General features: G+C 39.9%; 1 protein-coding gene across 2 annotated transcripts in view; it reads right to left on the reverse strand.

The window, feature by feature from the left end:
- The window catches only part of ints1 (integrator complex subunit 1), a 107,825-nt gene that overhangs the window by 63,372 nt on the left and 29,380 nt on the right, over positions 1-15,073 (reverse strand). For both annotated transcript variants that reach the window (XM_048552169.2, XM_059653933.1), the window contains exons 14-20: positions 13,190-13,267; positions 11,084-11,241; positions 8,958-9,054; positions 7,153-7,244; positions 6,247-6,307; positions 2,536-2,733; positions 1,410-1,539 (exon numbers count right to left, since the gene is read on the reverse strand). In XM_048552169.2, coding sequence (XP_048408126.1) covers positions 1,410-1,539; positions 2,536-2,733; positions 6,247-6,307; positions 7,153-7,244; positions 8,958-9,054; positions 11,084-11,241; positions 13,190-13,267 — 814 coding nt within the window. The remainder of the gene's footprint in view (positions 1-1,409; positions 1,540-2,535; positions 2,734-6,246; positions 6,308-7,152; positions 7,245-8,957; positions 9,055-11,083; positions 11,242-13,189; positions 13,268-15,073) is intronic.

The raw sequence follows: 15,073 nt of genomic DNA on the forward strand, positions 1-15,073 counted from the left end.
TGGCAACAGGAGTAGGCCATTTGGTCTCTCAAACCTGCACTGCCATTCAACTAGATCATGGCTATCTCACTATCATTTTCTTGCAGGATCTCCATATCCCTTAATGTCTTTATTATCCAGAAATCTATCAATCTCTGTCTGCACATATGCAATGATTGAGCCTCGACAGCACTCTGGGGTAAGAAATTGTCAAGATTCACTAGCTCAGGGGAAAGAAAACTCATCTCAGTCCTCAAAGGCTTATCCTTTATCCTGAGACCATCACTTGTGGCTCTAGATGCAGCAATAATAGGAAGTGCACAGTGTTAAAAGGTGGAAACAAACCTAACAACAACTTTCAAACAGACCTGGAAAGATACTTGAAAAAGAAAAACACTCAAGAGAATAGAGAAAGAAAAAGAGAAATGTGGAAGAAGGATTAATGGATCATGCTTTTCAAGAACTGGTACAGGTGCAATGGGTGGAATGGTCTCGATCTATGCCGTAGAATTCAATGATTCTGTCCTATGATTCTATAAAATACATAACCCATATTGCAACAAGTGAGGCATATTCACGCGTAGTACAACTGCGAGGCATGGTTCTGTAACCTGTTACCACAGTTTTACTCCACCTTAACTGGGTTAACAAAAACAGTTTTCTATCACCACAAACCCCCCTGTGTTAGAGAAATGTAACATTTCCTCCAGAGATGCAGAACACCTTCAAAAGTTCAAGTACAAAGTTAAACTGACTTCCTACTTTTTCATGGCTATGATTGTCCTGGATTTTCAGTAACTTACTTCCCAGAGTTCCAATGTGTATAGACATAAACTGGAAATATCTTAATAATCTGGAAATATTTCAAGGAAATGTCTGACATGCTGCATTCTGAAGCAATAGAATAAATTCACCAGCTTCAGCTCCATACATTGCATCTGCCCATATCTAATGCCATGATCAAACTACCATGCCTTTATTAGGCACTGGTGTTCTGGGATAGAAATTCAGGGGAAGCACAAATAGATTGACCCCCACCTACATACACAACCTCATTCAAATCCATGGACGGAAGTGGAGCTGAATATCAAGTGTTGCAATGTGCCCTTCAAGAGTACTTCAATGGTTGTGAAACGTTTTGGAACATCCCAAGATTGCACAATATGTGATAGAAATTTCATGTCCTTTGTCTGTGACTCAGTGTGTATGTCAGCACCAGCCTCACATCATTACCATCTAAAATAAGCTACTTTTCTGCTGCTTTCTTGAGTTAATCAAAAGCTACCACATTTCTGACTTTCTAATAGTAACCATACTTCATTTACTGTAAAGTGTTTTGACGAGTCCTGAGATGGTGGAAGGTGAGATATAAATCCAAGTTCTTCCCAACAATAAATGGCACCTGTTTCAAACCAATGCAGTACACTCACCTGTCTCTGAATAATGTTTAACAGGAAATCAGGATGGCGACTCCGGCATAGCAGATGGCCAAGACGAAGTGACTGATTCAAGCTTTTCAACTGCTCGAGAACTTGTGGAGGTGGTCGGCGAGGAGGTCCCCTTAAAGACAGGGTGGCAAAAGGTCATTAAACTGAAAGATGATAAATTCACAGTCACAAAGGCTCACTCATGCCCTCTTAGTCCACCAGACTCAAAGGTTTTCTGAAATATCACTCCTGAGATTATAGGAATGGATCATGTTTGGGTCCTGAAGTTTTCACAGAATACACTGCACATAAACAAGCAATTCAGCCCAACATATCTATGTTAGTACAATAAAACAAAAATTAAATAAAGAAACAGTCGATGCTGAAAATCTGAAACAAAAACAGAAACTGCTGGAGAAACTCAGCAGATCTGACGGCATTTGTGGAGAGTAAACAGAGTTAATGTTTTGAATCCAGCAACCTTTTGTCACATACATGCTAGTTCTCCTGACAAGCTTCCTCCAAATGACTTCATTTCTTCTATCCATACATAACATTTTCTATTTATATTTCAGATTTTCCAGTATCTCCAATATTTGGTATTTTGCTATTAGGAACCCAGTTATAGTACACCTCCCCTGAGAAAATAACCCTAGCAAACTCAAATGTTTTTGCTAGTTATGCCTTGTTAGTTTTATCGTCCTTGAACATTTTTATTTTGCTCTCCCATAATGTATAAATACCTGACACTAATGGTCCAGACTGGATGCTTCCCAGCTGGGGCAAATGGGGAGATGCATTTTGTTTCAACAGATGTATTGTAACAATTGTTCTCAGTAGACTGGATTAGGGAGGGAAGGGGAAAAAAATGACCAGAGTTGTCTATTTGAATTTATATTTTTTATCTTCTGCTAGGGAATGTACTGATTTGGCTGTTAGAATTGGGCCTGGCTGTGATTTTACTTGACCCAGCAAGATCAAATCACTTGCTGGAACTCATACACATCAACTAGGTGCTGAAACATTTTGATACATGTATACTAGCATAGAACAACACCATTAGAAGGAAATTGCATGCTCACTCTCATTAAAGAATGGTCAATGTTGGCACTCACAACCAGACACTCACTGTGGATCAAGGCTGGTCAGTTGTGACAATAGTAAACTATTGCTCTCAGTGATGGTTTGTTTTGTCGATGCAGCAGCCAGATGACTCTCAAAGGCCAAGATCTCCTGTTTCTCTCTCTGCGACATCTGCAGCTCCCGACTGATCATATCATTTCGGGTCTCTTCATCAGTCACAGTACATTGTGGGTATGAGAAGTTGCTGGAAATAGATCAAGAATATTGAAGCATCACAACTATACCATCATTCACCCTTTCCCAAATACCACTGTGATGTCCTTGTGAGTTTCAGAATTGTGCAGGTGAGTGTTTGAGGTCTGATAAGTTGTTGGAGAGCGTAGTAAGTCATTTTAGTACAAAGATAGAATAAAGTTCCAGTAGCTTATGTCATTTAAATTGCTCAAGTTACGTAGACCATGTAGGAACATAAGAAACTGGAATAACAGCAGACTATTCTGCCTACCATTCTATAATATCATGACTGATCCACTTCAGGCCTTAACTTCTCATAGCGCTCAGCTCCTTGATATTTCAAAAGACCTACCTACCTCCAATGTCCATACTTTCATTGACCTAGCCTCCACAGCCATTTGGGTAGAAGATTCCTGACATTAATCACCCTCAGAGAGAAGAAATTCCATCACATCTGTTTTGAATGAGTGTTCTCTTATTCTCTAAGTATGTCCCAAGTTCGAAATTCACCACAAGTAGAAAAATAATCTCATCACCTACCCTGTCAAGCAGCCTCAGAATCTTAGTTGTTTCAATAAGACCACCACTCATTTTTGAAAACTGTAATAAATAAAGCTCTTAACATTGAGCCGCCCTTAATAAGTCAACTTCTCCACCCTAGGAACCAATCTAGTGAAACTCTTTCAAATTGCTTCCAATACCAGTACATAATTATTTAAATACAGGACCAAAGATGCACAAACTAGCCCAGGTGCAGTCTCACCAACACCTTCTTCAGCTGCAACAAGACTTGCCTATTTTTAAATTATAGGATTTATGACCATCTGGAAGAGCATGGCTTGATCAAATACAGTCAACACGGCTTTGTGAGGGGTAGGTCATGCCTCACAAACCTTATCGAGTTTTTTGAGGATGTGACTAGAAAAGTTGATGAGGGTCGAGCTGTGGATGTGGTGTATATGGACTTCAGTAAGGCATTTGATAAGGTTCCCCATGGTAGGCTCATTCAGAAGGTCAGGAGGAATGGGATACAGAGGAACTTAGCTGCCTGGATACAGAATTGGCTGGCCAACAGAAGACAGCGAGTGGTAGTAGAAGGAAAATATTCTGCCTGGAAGTCAGTGTTGAGTGGGGTTCCGCAGGGCTCTGTCCTTAGGCCTCTACTGTTTGTAATTTTTATAAATGACTTGGATGAGGGGATTGAAGGATGGGTCAGCAAGTTTGCAGACGACACAAAGGTCGGAGGTGTCGTTGACAGTATAGAGGGCTGTTGTAGGCTGCAGCGGGACATTGACAGGATGCAGAGATGGGCTGAGAGGTGGCAGATGGAGTTCAACCTGGATAAATGCGAGGTGATGCATTTTGGAAGGTCGAATTTGAAAGCTGAGTACAGGATTAAGGATAGGATTCTTGGCAGTGTGGAGGAACAGAGGGATCTTGGTGTGCAGATACATAGATCCCTTAAAATGGCCACCCAAGTGGACAGGGTTGTTAAGAAAGCATATGGTGTTTTGGCTTTCATTAACAGGGGGATTGAGTTTAAGAGTCGTGAGATCTTGTTGCAGCTCTATAAAACTTTGGTTAGACCGCACTTGGAATATTGCGTCCAGTTCTGGTCGCCCTATTATAGGAAAGATGTGGATGCTTTGGAGAGGGTTCAGAGGAGGTTTACCAGGATGCTGCCTGGACTGGAGGGCTTATCTTATGAAGAGAGGTTGACTGAGCTCGGACTCTTTTCATTGGAGAAAAGGAGGAGGAGAGGGGACCTAATTGAGGTATACAAGATAATGAGAGGCATAGATAGAGTTGATAGCCAGAGACTATTTCCCAGGGCAGAAATGGCTAGCACGAGGAGTCATAGTTTTAAGCTGGTTGGAGGAAAGTATAGAGGGAATGTCAGAGGCGGGTTCTTTACACAGAAAGTTGTGAGAGCATGGAATGCGTTGCCAGCAGCAGTTGTGGAAGCAAGGTCATTGGGGTCATTTAAGAGACTGCTGGACATGCATATGGTCACAGAAATTTGAGGGTGCATACATGAGGATCAATAGTTGGCACAACATTGTGGGCTGAAGGGCCTATTCTGTGCTGTACTGTTCTATGTTCTATGTTCACCAACACCTTCTTCAGCTGCAACAAGACTTGCCTATTTTTAAATTATAGCAGTAAAATCCAACGTCCCTTTTGCCTTTTAAATTACTTGTTGCACCCACACCTTTTACTTTTCATAGTAAAGAGCACCCAGATCTATCCATGCTGCACTTTTCTGGAGCTCTTTCCATTTAAATAACGGACTACTTTTTGATTCTTCCTACCAAAGTAGGTACAGAACATCATATAAACATAGAAGCATGCTATTTGGCCTGTGCTGTTGCTCATGCAGCACACTAACCGCCATCCACCTTCCGAGAGAGCTGGGAAATTGACAGAAATATTCAACAGGTCAGTCAGCATCTTTAGAGAGAAAAGGCAGGTGGACTCACTTCAGACACACATGTTCCTCAAATCAGCAGGGATTCCAGTAGAGAATAAGCAACTGAGACCATTGTAACCCTTTTTTTTTGTCTTGTTGATTGACTTGCTGCATTTTCCCAACATTTTTTCGTAATTTTTCAGTTTCTCCTTTTTAAATTAATGCTTTCAGTTTCCTATCTCCTATGGGCACTTTACCATCAAGTGCTTTTACCACATGGTGTGTTTCTTGATTTCTGTAGCACTGAGGACAATGGATGATACAAAAAGAGGACACTCCCAGCAGCAGGTAGTTAAAACTGGCTAATTGAATTCTGTGTCTTATAAAAAATTATGTGTTCTGATGGATGCAGACTGAACAGAAAAGTGAGAACAAGCCAACACTGGGACCAAACATATTGAGACATTGCGATTAAGTACATTTTTGTGTTACCAATTCAGGGAGTAGGAAGTGAACTTGTTTCTATGCCTCTGCCAATATCAATGAGCCTGTGATTATATCACAGTAATGATCTGACAAAATTGTTACCTTTCAAAAGAAGCTTCTCAGCAGCAAACATGTTACTCCAGATGTAAAACTTGAAACTTTCAAAACCTGGTGTGTCATTGCACAGAAGTCAGCCTACATAAGGTGTCAAGCTTATGGGGTGAGAAGCTGCCTTTAAAGCAGTCTTGCATCATTGTCTTTTCAAGCCATATAGAATGGAGTAAGTTACTTTGCAGTTCACTTTCTAAGGGTATGAAAGGACAGTTATAACTACATGCTTAATAATATGAGGGAGAATTTCAATCACGCTCTGCATGTATCAAAATCATTAACAGACCTATGTAAAGGTGGTTTACAGTTTACCTACAAACAGTGAACGGAGAAGATCGTGCGCTGATGATGCGACATAAGAGTGTAGAATGACATATATTTCCATTCCATCACCTTAAAGAAGCAGCTTGCTTTGGACTGCTTCTGATAACTGGCTGACCAACGTCACCTCAGGAAAAGATGGACATGGATCAACTCCCTCCCTATGAGGCTTGATTCCATGTTAAAATCACTCACTTTGTCATCACCATTTCCATCAGCATTTTCAGAGTGGGGTACCCTTCCCATGCAGCCAAACCTGCAGACAAGAAATTGTACAATAACTGGAAACTAACATTTCTTCAGTAATTTTGTTTAGTTGTAATCTCACAATTAAAGTATAGTCATTGATTATTTATTATAGTATTCAGTTTAACAGTAGCAATAAAAATTTTTGTGTTTTAACATCACATGACTCTGCTTAGAATCACTTTTTCCTTCAATGCACTTCTTGAAAGGGGTACTTATAACCTTGTCAAATCTTTTTCTATACAAGATGATATCAATGAGTGATGCATCTATTCTCCCTTTATAAGCCTTGCTTTATCCGCACTAGTACTGGACTATCTAACGACTCCAGATGGTCTGCAATTATTTTCTGTTTCGCTTCACATTTATATTGAAAACTAACACTTCCAGTTGCATCCAGTTCCTCAGCATAATCGTGAAGCTACTGTTAGCTGTACAGACAAGGCAGTAAGCAATGGCAAAGTATTTAGCTGCACAGTGTGTCACAGCTGAGTCAGATTCTGACCTTACTAAAAAGCACTGTCCATTACTGCAGGTGTCATCAGTACCCAGGAGTGATGCCGAGCATGATACTGTTCCTAAAGATTGTGTGACCTCCTAAGGCTTGCCACTGGCTGAAATTTAAGCCTGAAGCTTTTGGGTTTGTGCTACTAACACAATACCACAAGGTGGAATAACTCACATCCTCTCATAAAAATCACCAATTTGCAAAGCTAAATGCAAAGAAGCCTAAATGAACTATATGAGAAACGCTGACGGTGTTTGCACTTGCAACTACATCAGACAAGCAGCACAGATAAACAAGAGCTGACCATGTTTTAGGAAGTAGCAACTGTGGTTCGTCTGGAAACTCACCAATATTTTGTGGATTAAAGGCATTTACAACTAACAGCAGAAGCCAAGCCTTCCAGTACAGGGATGAAATAGCCAGAGCGGGTGGCTGATACCTAGAATATAAAAAATAAAAGCCCTTTCACATAAAACAACATAAGTGGGTATTAACAATAACTAAAATGGGTGCAGTAACGTAGCAAGACTGATGTGCCTTTTCCTGCATATTAGAAGGGGTATAATTTATACAGCTAAGTTATAATTCTTGGGGAGGATATTCAAAGGCTCAGGTTACACACCAAGATATTTAAGCGAACTATAAGCATTAACTGAATCTGGACATTACTGCTCTGATGCGTAGTATTCTACATATTCTTCCATATAATATTATATATATATAAACGGGATTTCCAGAATGAGAATGAGGCGGTCAAGATCAGACAGGGTCGCAAGCTTTAAATCTTTGCATCATCTTCAAATTGTGCATGGCTCCTAAACAAGTGAAATCAAATCCTGGCACCTGCAGCAGTAAAACAGAATGTTTTACATGCTTTTAAAACAACTCATGAAATGTCCCCATAATTTTCTGAAGTTCACCCTCCCATGCACCCTTACAGGACCATTCACCTCCACTCCAGCCTTTACAGGTTTGTCCACTCAACCATTCTTACTGGTCTGCCTATATCCCCACATGCTCTTGTAGTTCTCACTGAGGGGGTCACAACAATGTTTCAGCTTTGAATGGGGTCCCAGTAGGAAAACAATTGGGAACTCCTGATATATAATAGAGAGATGCCTATATCAAGCATACATATGTATGTATATCATGTATGATTATGTCATATTTGTTGCAGAGTGTACATGGTACATTTCAGGTAATGTATTCTATGTACGTTACGCATCATACATTCACATGAACGAATGAAGTAGGGTTAAAGTAGACCATTCAGGCCCTCGAGGCTATTCTGCCATTCAGTTTGATTTTGTTTACATTTTGTATTCAATATTCTGATCTACTCCTGATAACTCTGATTCCATTGCCTAACAAGAATTTATTCTGAATCTGTCTCCACTGCCTTCTGAGGCAGAGTTCCAAAATCAAAAACCTTCCAAGGAGGAAACAATTTCTTTTCATCTCAGTGTAAAGGGTGACCACGCCCCCCCATTGTAAAATGGTGAACCCAGGAGACAAAATGTCCTTACCACATCCACCTTGTCAACAGCATTCAGGATCTTATACACTTTAATCATGTCAGCCCTCAAGTCTTCTAAACTCCAGTGATACCAAACCCAACCTGTCCAACCTACCCACACAAGATAATAGAAATTTTTTTTGAATCCTTACAGTATGGAAACAGGCCATTCGGTCCAACAAGTCCACACCGACCCTCAGAGCATGCCACCCGGTCCCATCCCTTATAACACACCTAATCTATACATCCCTAAACACTGTGGGGCAACTTAGCATGGCCAATCAATCTAACCTAAACTGGTCATTCCAGGTATCAATCTAGGATATAAAAACTGTTGGAGAAATACAGTAAGTTTGGCAACATCTGTTGAGTTAAGATTTCGAATCCAGTGACCCCCTTTGTCATAACCTGTTCACAGACAGATCAAGCTGAATTGTCTCCTTCTTTGTGGTAAGTTTCCACATACGCCTATGTGACACTAAGACTGTCACATGCAGTTAAAATACATCAATCTATTTTCTAGGTGCAAAGTTATTATAATTGTGGTTAATTCCCTCATAACCATTTTGACATCTAGATTTTGAAAGTCAACTAAACCAGCTTTCTCAGAATGAGATGACTAGACAGTGGACAAACCCTGGAGGCAGTTGAATATTTTCAGGATGGTGGTAAGTACACAAGTTCAGAACTGCATCAATCAACTGAATCCTCTCCACATGAAGAACTTCCAGGTCTGAAAGAGAAACAATGAAATAACTGGAGAAATCTCATGTCTTGCTTGTAAACGATATAGAAACAAATTAATGTGGAAACAAATGGGGAAAGTTTTGGGGTATTATTGCCAGAAGGAACCATTCACTGGAAAGCTGAAAATATTTCAGGAGTTAGGCTTCTCTACTTCAAATGGAGAAAGATTTGCTATGCATATCTAGTGTTTTGTGCTATTTTAGCATTCTCATTTTAAAAACACCCTTACACAAGCACATAGATCGTTACATTTGTCAAGGATGCTGATTGTAATGAGGTTCATTTATAACTAGAGACAGCAATATTGGCACAGAGGCTTATGAAATTACTCAGTGGGTTACTGTTGTGCATGGTTTGATTTTAGCACCTCTGGCAGACAAATGCTTCACAAATCAGCTTACTGCTATACACATACACGCGCGCACACACACTCGCACACACACAGCATAAACAACTCTTGTGCAGTGATGTCTCTGGGCCAGAAGGTCTGTGTTTAAGTGCCTACTGCAGAGATGTATTGTTATGTATCTGGACAGGATTTTTTTAAAATAAAGAAATCAAATATATTCACAAGGAGTTAAACCAATTGAATGATCGAGCAAGAGTAAGGCACTTAAGGAAGCAAGCGCACATCAGGTACTGAAAAGCATTTATAATTGGAGAAACAAGTATTGGGAGCGAGGGTAGTGTTTTTACTCATTTGGTTATCACTATGCTTTACGTCTGCATCTGTGCAATCACTTGCCAGACTGATAATATCAGGTCAAATCACATAATACATCATAACTACTTACTTATTAAAACAAACTCTTTACTAATGCATACATACTTACTTAGGGTCTTTATTTTCAGGAGAGTTTACATTAACAAAAAAGGTTTGCATTTCCTTTAGTCCAATTGGTTGAGGTATGAGCAGGTCAAGGTGTTTAAAATGACAAATGATACGGTAGGTACAAAGAATCTTATCCTCTGATGATTGAAGATTCCAAGGATTGAGTACAAGTAAAATGGATGAGCAAATATTTTAACATGTATCTGTCTAAATCATGCAGAAAATTAAATTCTAGCAATTAATTACTGACTGCTTTAGGTTATTTAATGAATACAAACAGGAAATAGCATAAATACATTTAAGGTGAGATTAGACGGCCACATAGGGAAAGGAATAGAAGGTGAATTCGGCAGGTTTCAATACAAATGGGTAGAAGGAGACTCATGTAAAGTGCAAACATCAGCACAGACCAGTTGAGTCAAATGGCCTGCTGTAAATTGTCACATTTGCCACAAATTCACTGGTTGTAGTTCTCATGCAATATCCAAAACAGCCACAACTGTTCTACCACTCTGCTCCTGCACTGTACATTGACGTGTTATAAAATGCTATTGCTTAGGTAGTCTTCAACTGTTGCAGCTTCAGATCACACCTTGGCATTTGAAATAAATCACATATGTTTACACGGAGTTAAACCAATTGAATGATCGAGCAGGAGTAAGGCACTTAAGGAAGCTGGCACCGTCGTAAGGAAGGCGCCATCACTGCGCCACAAGAGTTGTTTACACTGTGCTTGACCATGTGTGCGTGTGCACGTGCGTGTGGGTGTGTCCAGACGTATGGGTTTCACTGGTAGGGTTGCTATTTATTACCCTTTCTTAGTTGTCCCCGAGAAAACAATAGCTTTGTATCTTCCTCTTGAATCACTGTAATCCTCCACTAGGCAGGGAGTTCCATGAGTTTGATCCAGTGATCATGATGGACAGTGAGATACATACAAGCTGGGATGATGTGCAATTTGGAGGGGAACTTAAAGATAGGTGTATGGGAACATCATTTACATTGTCCTTAAAGGTGAGGGGGTTGGGGGAGTATCCTATTCTGGACTGGTTGTTGAAGAATGCAATCCTCAAACTAACTGCAGTCTGCTAAGAAAGAAAGCTCACTACTTTCTTCTCTACTCTCACACTAGAGACAAGTGATAAAAGCCAGCCAGCCAGCCTCAATCACATGGTCATCTTACCGTCAGCCTGCACTGACGCAGCACGTTTCACTAGATGGTCAGCTAGTTCCATGGCATCGGCCGGCCCCAGTGACAGATCCCGCGACAAACCAATGACAAGGATTCGCATCAGTGTGTCCTCCAGGAGTGGCACCTCTGAGCACAATCGCAGAAAAAAACTGAGAGATGAAAAAAATTGCATTGGATTACATAGGACACATGCCACACAAAAATGCTATTCGGTCCATCCAGTTCTCTGAAGCTTCCTTCCATCTTTCCTCATTAAAATTTTTCATCAGACCCTTTTACTCATTTCTCATTTATACGTCTGTTCACCTTCCCCTTAAATGAAACTATATTATTCACTTTAACTGCTCCCCATACTTTGGACATAGAAGCTTCTTCAGAATTCTCTCCAGGATTTCTTGGTCACTATCTTTTATCGATGGCCTAGTTATGTTCTTTCTCATAAGAGAGGGCTTTCTTTATCCACTCTAACTGTGTATCAAATTCACGCGTAATTTTAAATGCCACTATTATTTGTCACAATAAGCCTTTTATTTCACAAGGGAAGAGACTCAGCCTGCCTGTCTTTTCTTGATATCTATAGGTATGAGTGGTATCATCTTTGTAAATCTCATCTGTGTCCTCCCCATTTCTATATTATTTTTAGAATATGGAGACTGGAACTGCACTAAGTGTGTTATAACCATGCTTCAATTTAATACAACTTCACTGCTATTCAATTTTATCCTTCTAGAAATAAAATCTCAAGCTGTGGTGTATTTTTTAGTGTTTATTGTATTTGTGCTTGGATTTCCTCAGGAAATAGAGAACAGAAGGTGGTTGTTCAGCCTATTGTGCTATCCAATGAGACCCAGTAGCTCTACTATTCCTCATTATCATGCAAATCCTTCTTTTTCAATTATTTATGTAATTCCCTCTGAAAGTTATTACTGAAGCATCTTCCACTACCATTTCAGGCAGTGCATTTGAGATCATAACTCACTGCATAAAACAATTTCTCCTCATTTCCCACTGAAACTTTTTCCAATTATCTTAAATCTGTACTCTCTGATTACAGTTTGTCCCAGAATTTCTCCCCATTTGCTTTTCCAAACTCCTCAGAATATGACATCACCACTAAGCATCCTCTTGATTTTTGCCACTGAAGAGAACAAATCCAGCTTCCCCAGATGAACGAAGTCTAAACACCCCGACAAAAAAAACAGGGATTAAACCCAATTTATCTACATAAATAAAAAATTTAATTCAATTTGTTGTTGTCTATACACAGTTTAAATGATGGGCTGTATGGAAATGAACAGGATGCAGCGTGCCAGTTTCGTTATGCTGAAGAAAAACTAAACCTCTAGAAAGCACCACCAAGGAGTCTGATCCCATCTGGGCATTTGTTGGCTTCTGTTTCTGTTTCCGTTTTACTTGGAGTACTGAATCCTCACTGTACCATTCTGGCGTTCATTACTGTGGGCAGGGCTGGACCCAAAATCTTGCCTTTTAACTGGTAACTAAAGTCATAAATAGATGTTGGAAATGATTCAGCAGCATGTTGAGAATGTACCTTGCAACGTAGCCTAAGTGGAGAACATAGGTAAATACCTTTGTAATTGAAGGTGAGAAGTGGTAATGTTTTTGTTCATATTTGTTGTCCGTTTGTCTGTTAATACCATATCTAAAAAAACCTAATTGATGGGTTTCAACAAAACTTAGTACACAGATAGGATACAGGCCCTTAATTTTTGATGAAGCTGCATATCCGGAACCCGAAATTTTGCAAAAGAATCTATTAGCATGGGGTGAGAGGGAAATTAGTTTCGATTTAGAACGTTGTGGACTGTTTTGGAATACTGTACATAATTTCAGCAGTTGTGGTGCCATTTGTAATCACTGTCAAAACGTGAACTGTCTTCAAATTGGTGTGAAGTCTCCTCAGGAAAACTGAAGCTAGTAATAAGCAAAGATTTATTTCCTCAGCCTTGAAGTTACAGAGCAACAATTAAGCCAATGAAAAGTTTTAAGATGTTTTACATTATTGCACAATATGAGTAAGAATGCCGTTTGTGCTCTATCAGTGTCCTATTCACTTGTTAAAAGTAATGTGCTTACTTTCTGTCACTCTCTGGAGGCCAGTTATCCCATTTGTAGTATGTCTCAGGTTGTTCAGTGAAGAGCACCTTGTGCAAACTGTAAGAAGAAGGATAGTTAGTTGTAATTTTGCTTAAAAACAGGCACAGAATTTAATGCAGCCTGGCCTACCAACTGTAGTTCATTTAAACTTTCAAGGCAAAGAACTTGCATTTCTGTAGTGTACTTCACAACCTCCTAACATCCCAAAACACTTTACAGTGGAATAAGTATTTTTCTAATGTAGTTCTGATTGGAAACACAAATTTGATTTGTAGAGAGCAAGGTGCTTCAAACAACAGTGATAAACAGAAAATCCGTTTTATTTTCAGAGCAATAATTATTAGCCATGTCACTAGATAGAGCTTTCCTACTCTTCATTAGAGTCGTGTCATGGCATCTTTACATCCGTCTGAGAGAGCTGACAGGCTCTTGGTTTAATGTCTTATCCCAAAGACACCACCTCCAAGAGTGCTGAACTTTCTCAGTGCTTCGACAGAAGTGTCAACCAGTCTTTGTAAGATGGATTTTGAACCAAAATTCTTTTTTGTTCACTCGTGGGGTGTTTGGCTGGACAGCATTTATTGCCCGTCCCTAGCTGTCCTTGAGACGATGGCGGTAAGCTGCTTCCTTGAATCACTATAGTCCATGCTCTGTAATTGATCCATGATGCCCTTAGGGAGGGAATTCCAGGATTTTGAACCAGTGACAATGAAGGAACAGCAATACATTTCCAAGTCAAGACAGTCAGTAACTTGGAGGGAACCCTGCAGGTGGTTGTGTTCCTATACATCTTGTCTTCCTGGATGGAAGAATTCATGAATTTCGAAGATGCTCTCTAGGGATCTTTAGTAAATTTCAGCAGTACATCTTGTAGATAGTACACACTTCTGCTGCTGAGCATTGGTGTTGGAGGGAGTGGGTGCTTCTGGAAATGGTGCCAATCAAATGGGCTGCTTTATCCTGAATGGTTGTCAAGCTTATTTTTGAACCAAAAAGTGAAACTGAACCAACTGAGACAATATTGATAAAGGATCAGCAAGTATTGTTTAACACCAACACATCCCAACAGGTTGGCAAATGACTCTAGGGTATTCTGGCTTGGGCTACTTCACGTAAGAATGGAGAAGATAAGGAGTCTCTACTCCCTCCACAATAAACTAAGTAATGCAAATAAAACTGATGTACCTTTCAAGGTCATCTGTTTGTACCGGTTAAGAAATAAAGTAACCTGGTTTCTCACATGCCTCCATCCACCACTTTTTATCTAACCTTATCATCGTATAATTCTGTTCTTTCCAACCCCTGAAATGCTTATTTAGATTCTCCACAATTGTGGCTCATGACGTTCATGTGGTAATGAAAATGAAAACCTATGACACGTGAGGGTATGAAAATGCCACTAATTCTGTAATTCAAATATAGTTGCAGAATGTCAAAATGATTTGCTGTTCAGAATAGCCCTCTTCATTAGCCTTCCAAGATTTTCCAAGATAGCAGCCGAGTAGGGCTCCTGAACAGGAGCTCCTCTGCTCCATCCAATTCTTTTCTTCATTTCTTCTCTTTTCATTTTATTCCCTCTTTCTACTTAACTCCTGTCCTCGGATGGCGTCGGTGGCAGTGAGCTGAGCCAGTGCGACCTCGAGGTGAAGCCCAGCGCTGGCTTCTGGCCTTGAGATGAAGCCCAGCGTAGACCTATCTGCTCCAACTTCGTCTACTTTTTACCTCCCTTTCTCTGCTTTAGAAAGACTGTACTGCTGAACTTGAATTTTATTTCTTTATTTTTCTAATTTCTATTTAAAATTTTGTACCTAGGCACCTTAGTACTTAAGATGGTGCTGGAAATGGCAACTTTGTACACTTTTC

This window comes from Stegostoma tigrinum, chromosome 23 (assembly GCF_030684315.1).
Source record: "Stegostoma tigrinum isolate sSteTig4 chromosome 23, sSteTig4.hap1, whole genome shotgun sequence".
Taxonomy (NCBI): domain Eukaryota; kingdom Metazoa; phylum Chordata; class Chondrichthyes; order Orectolobiformes; family Stegostomatidae; genus Stegostoma; species Stegostoma tigrinum.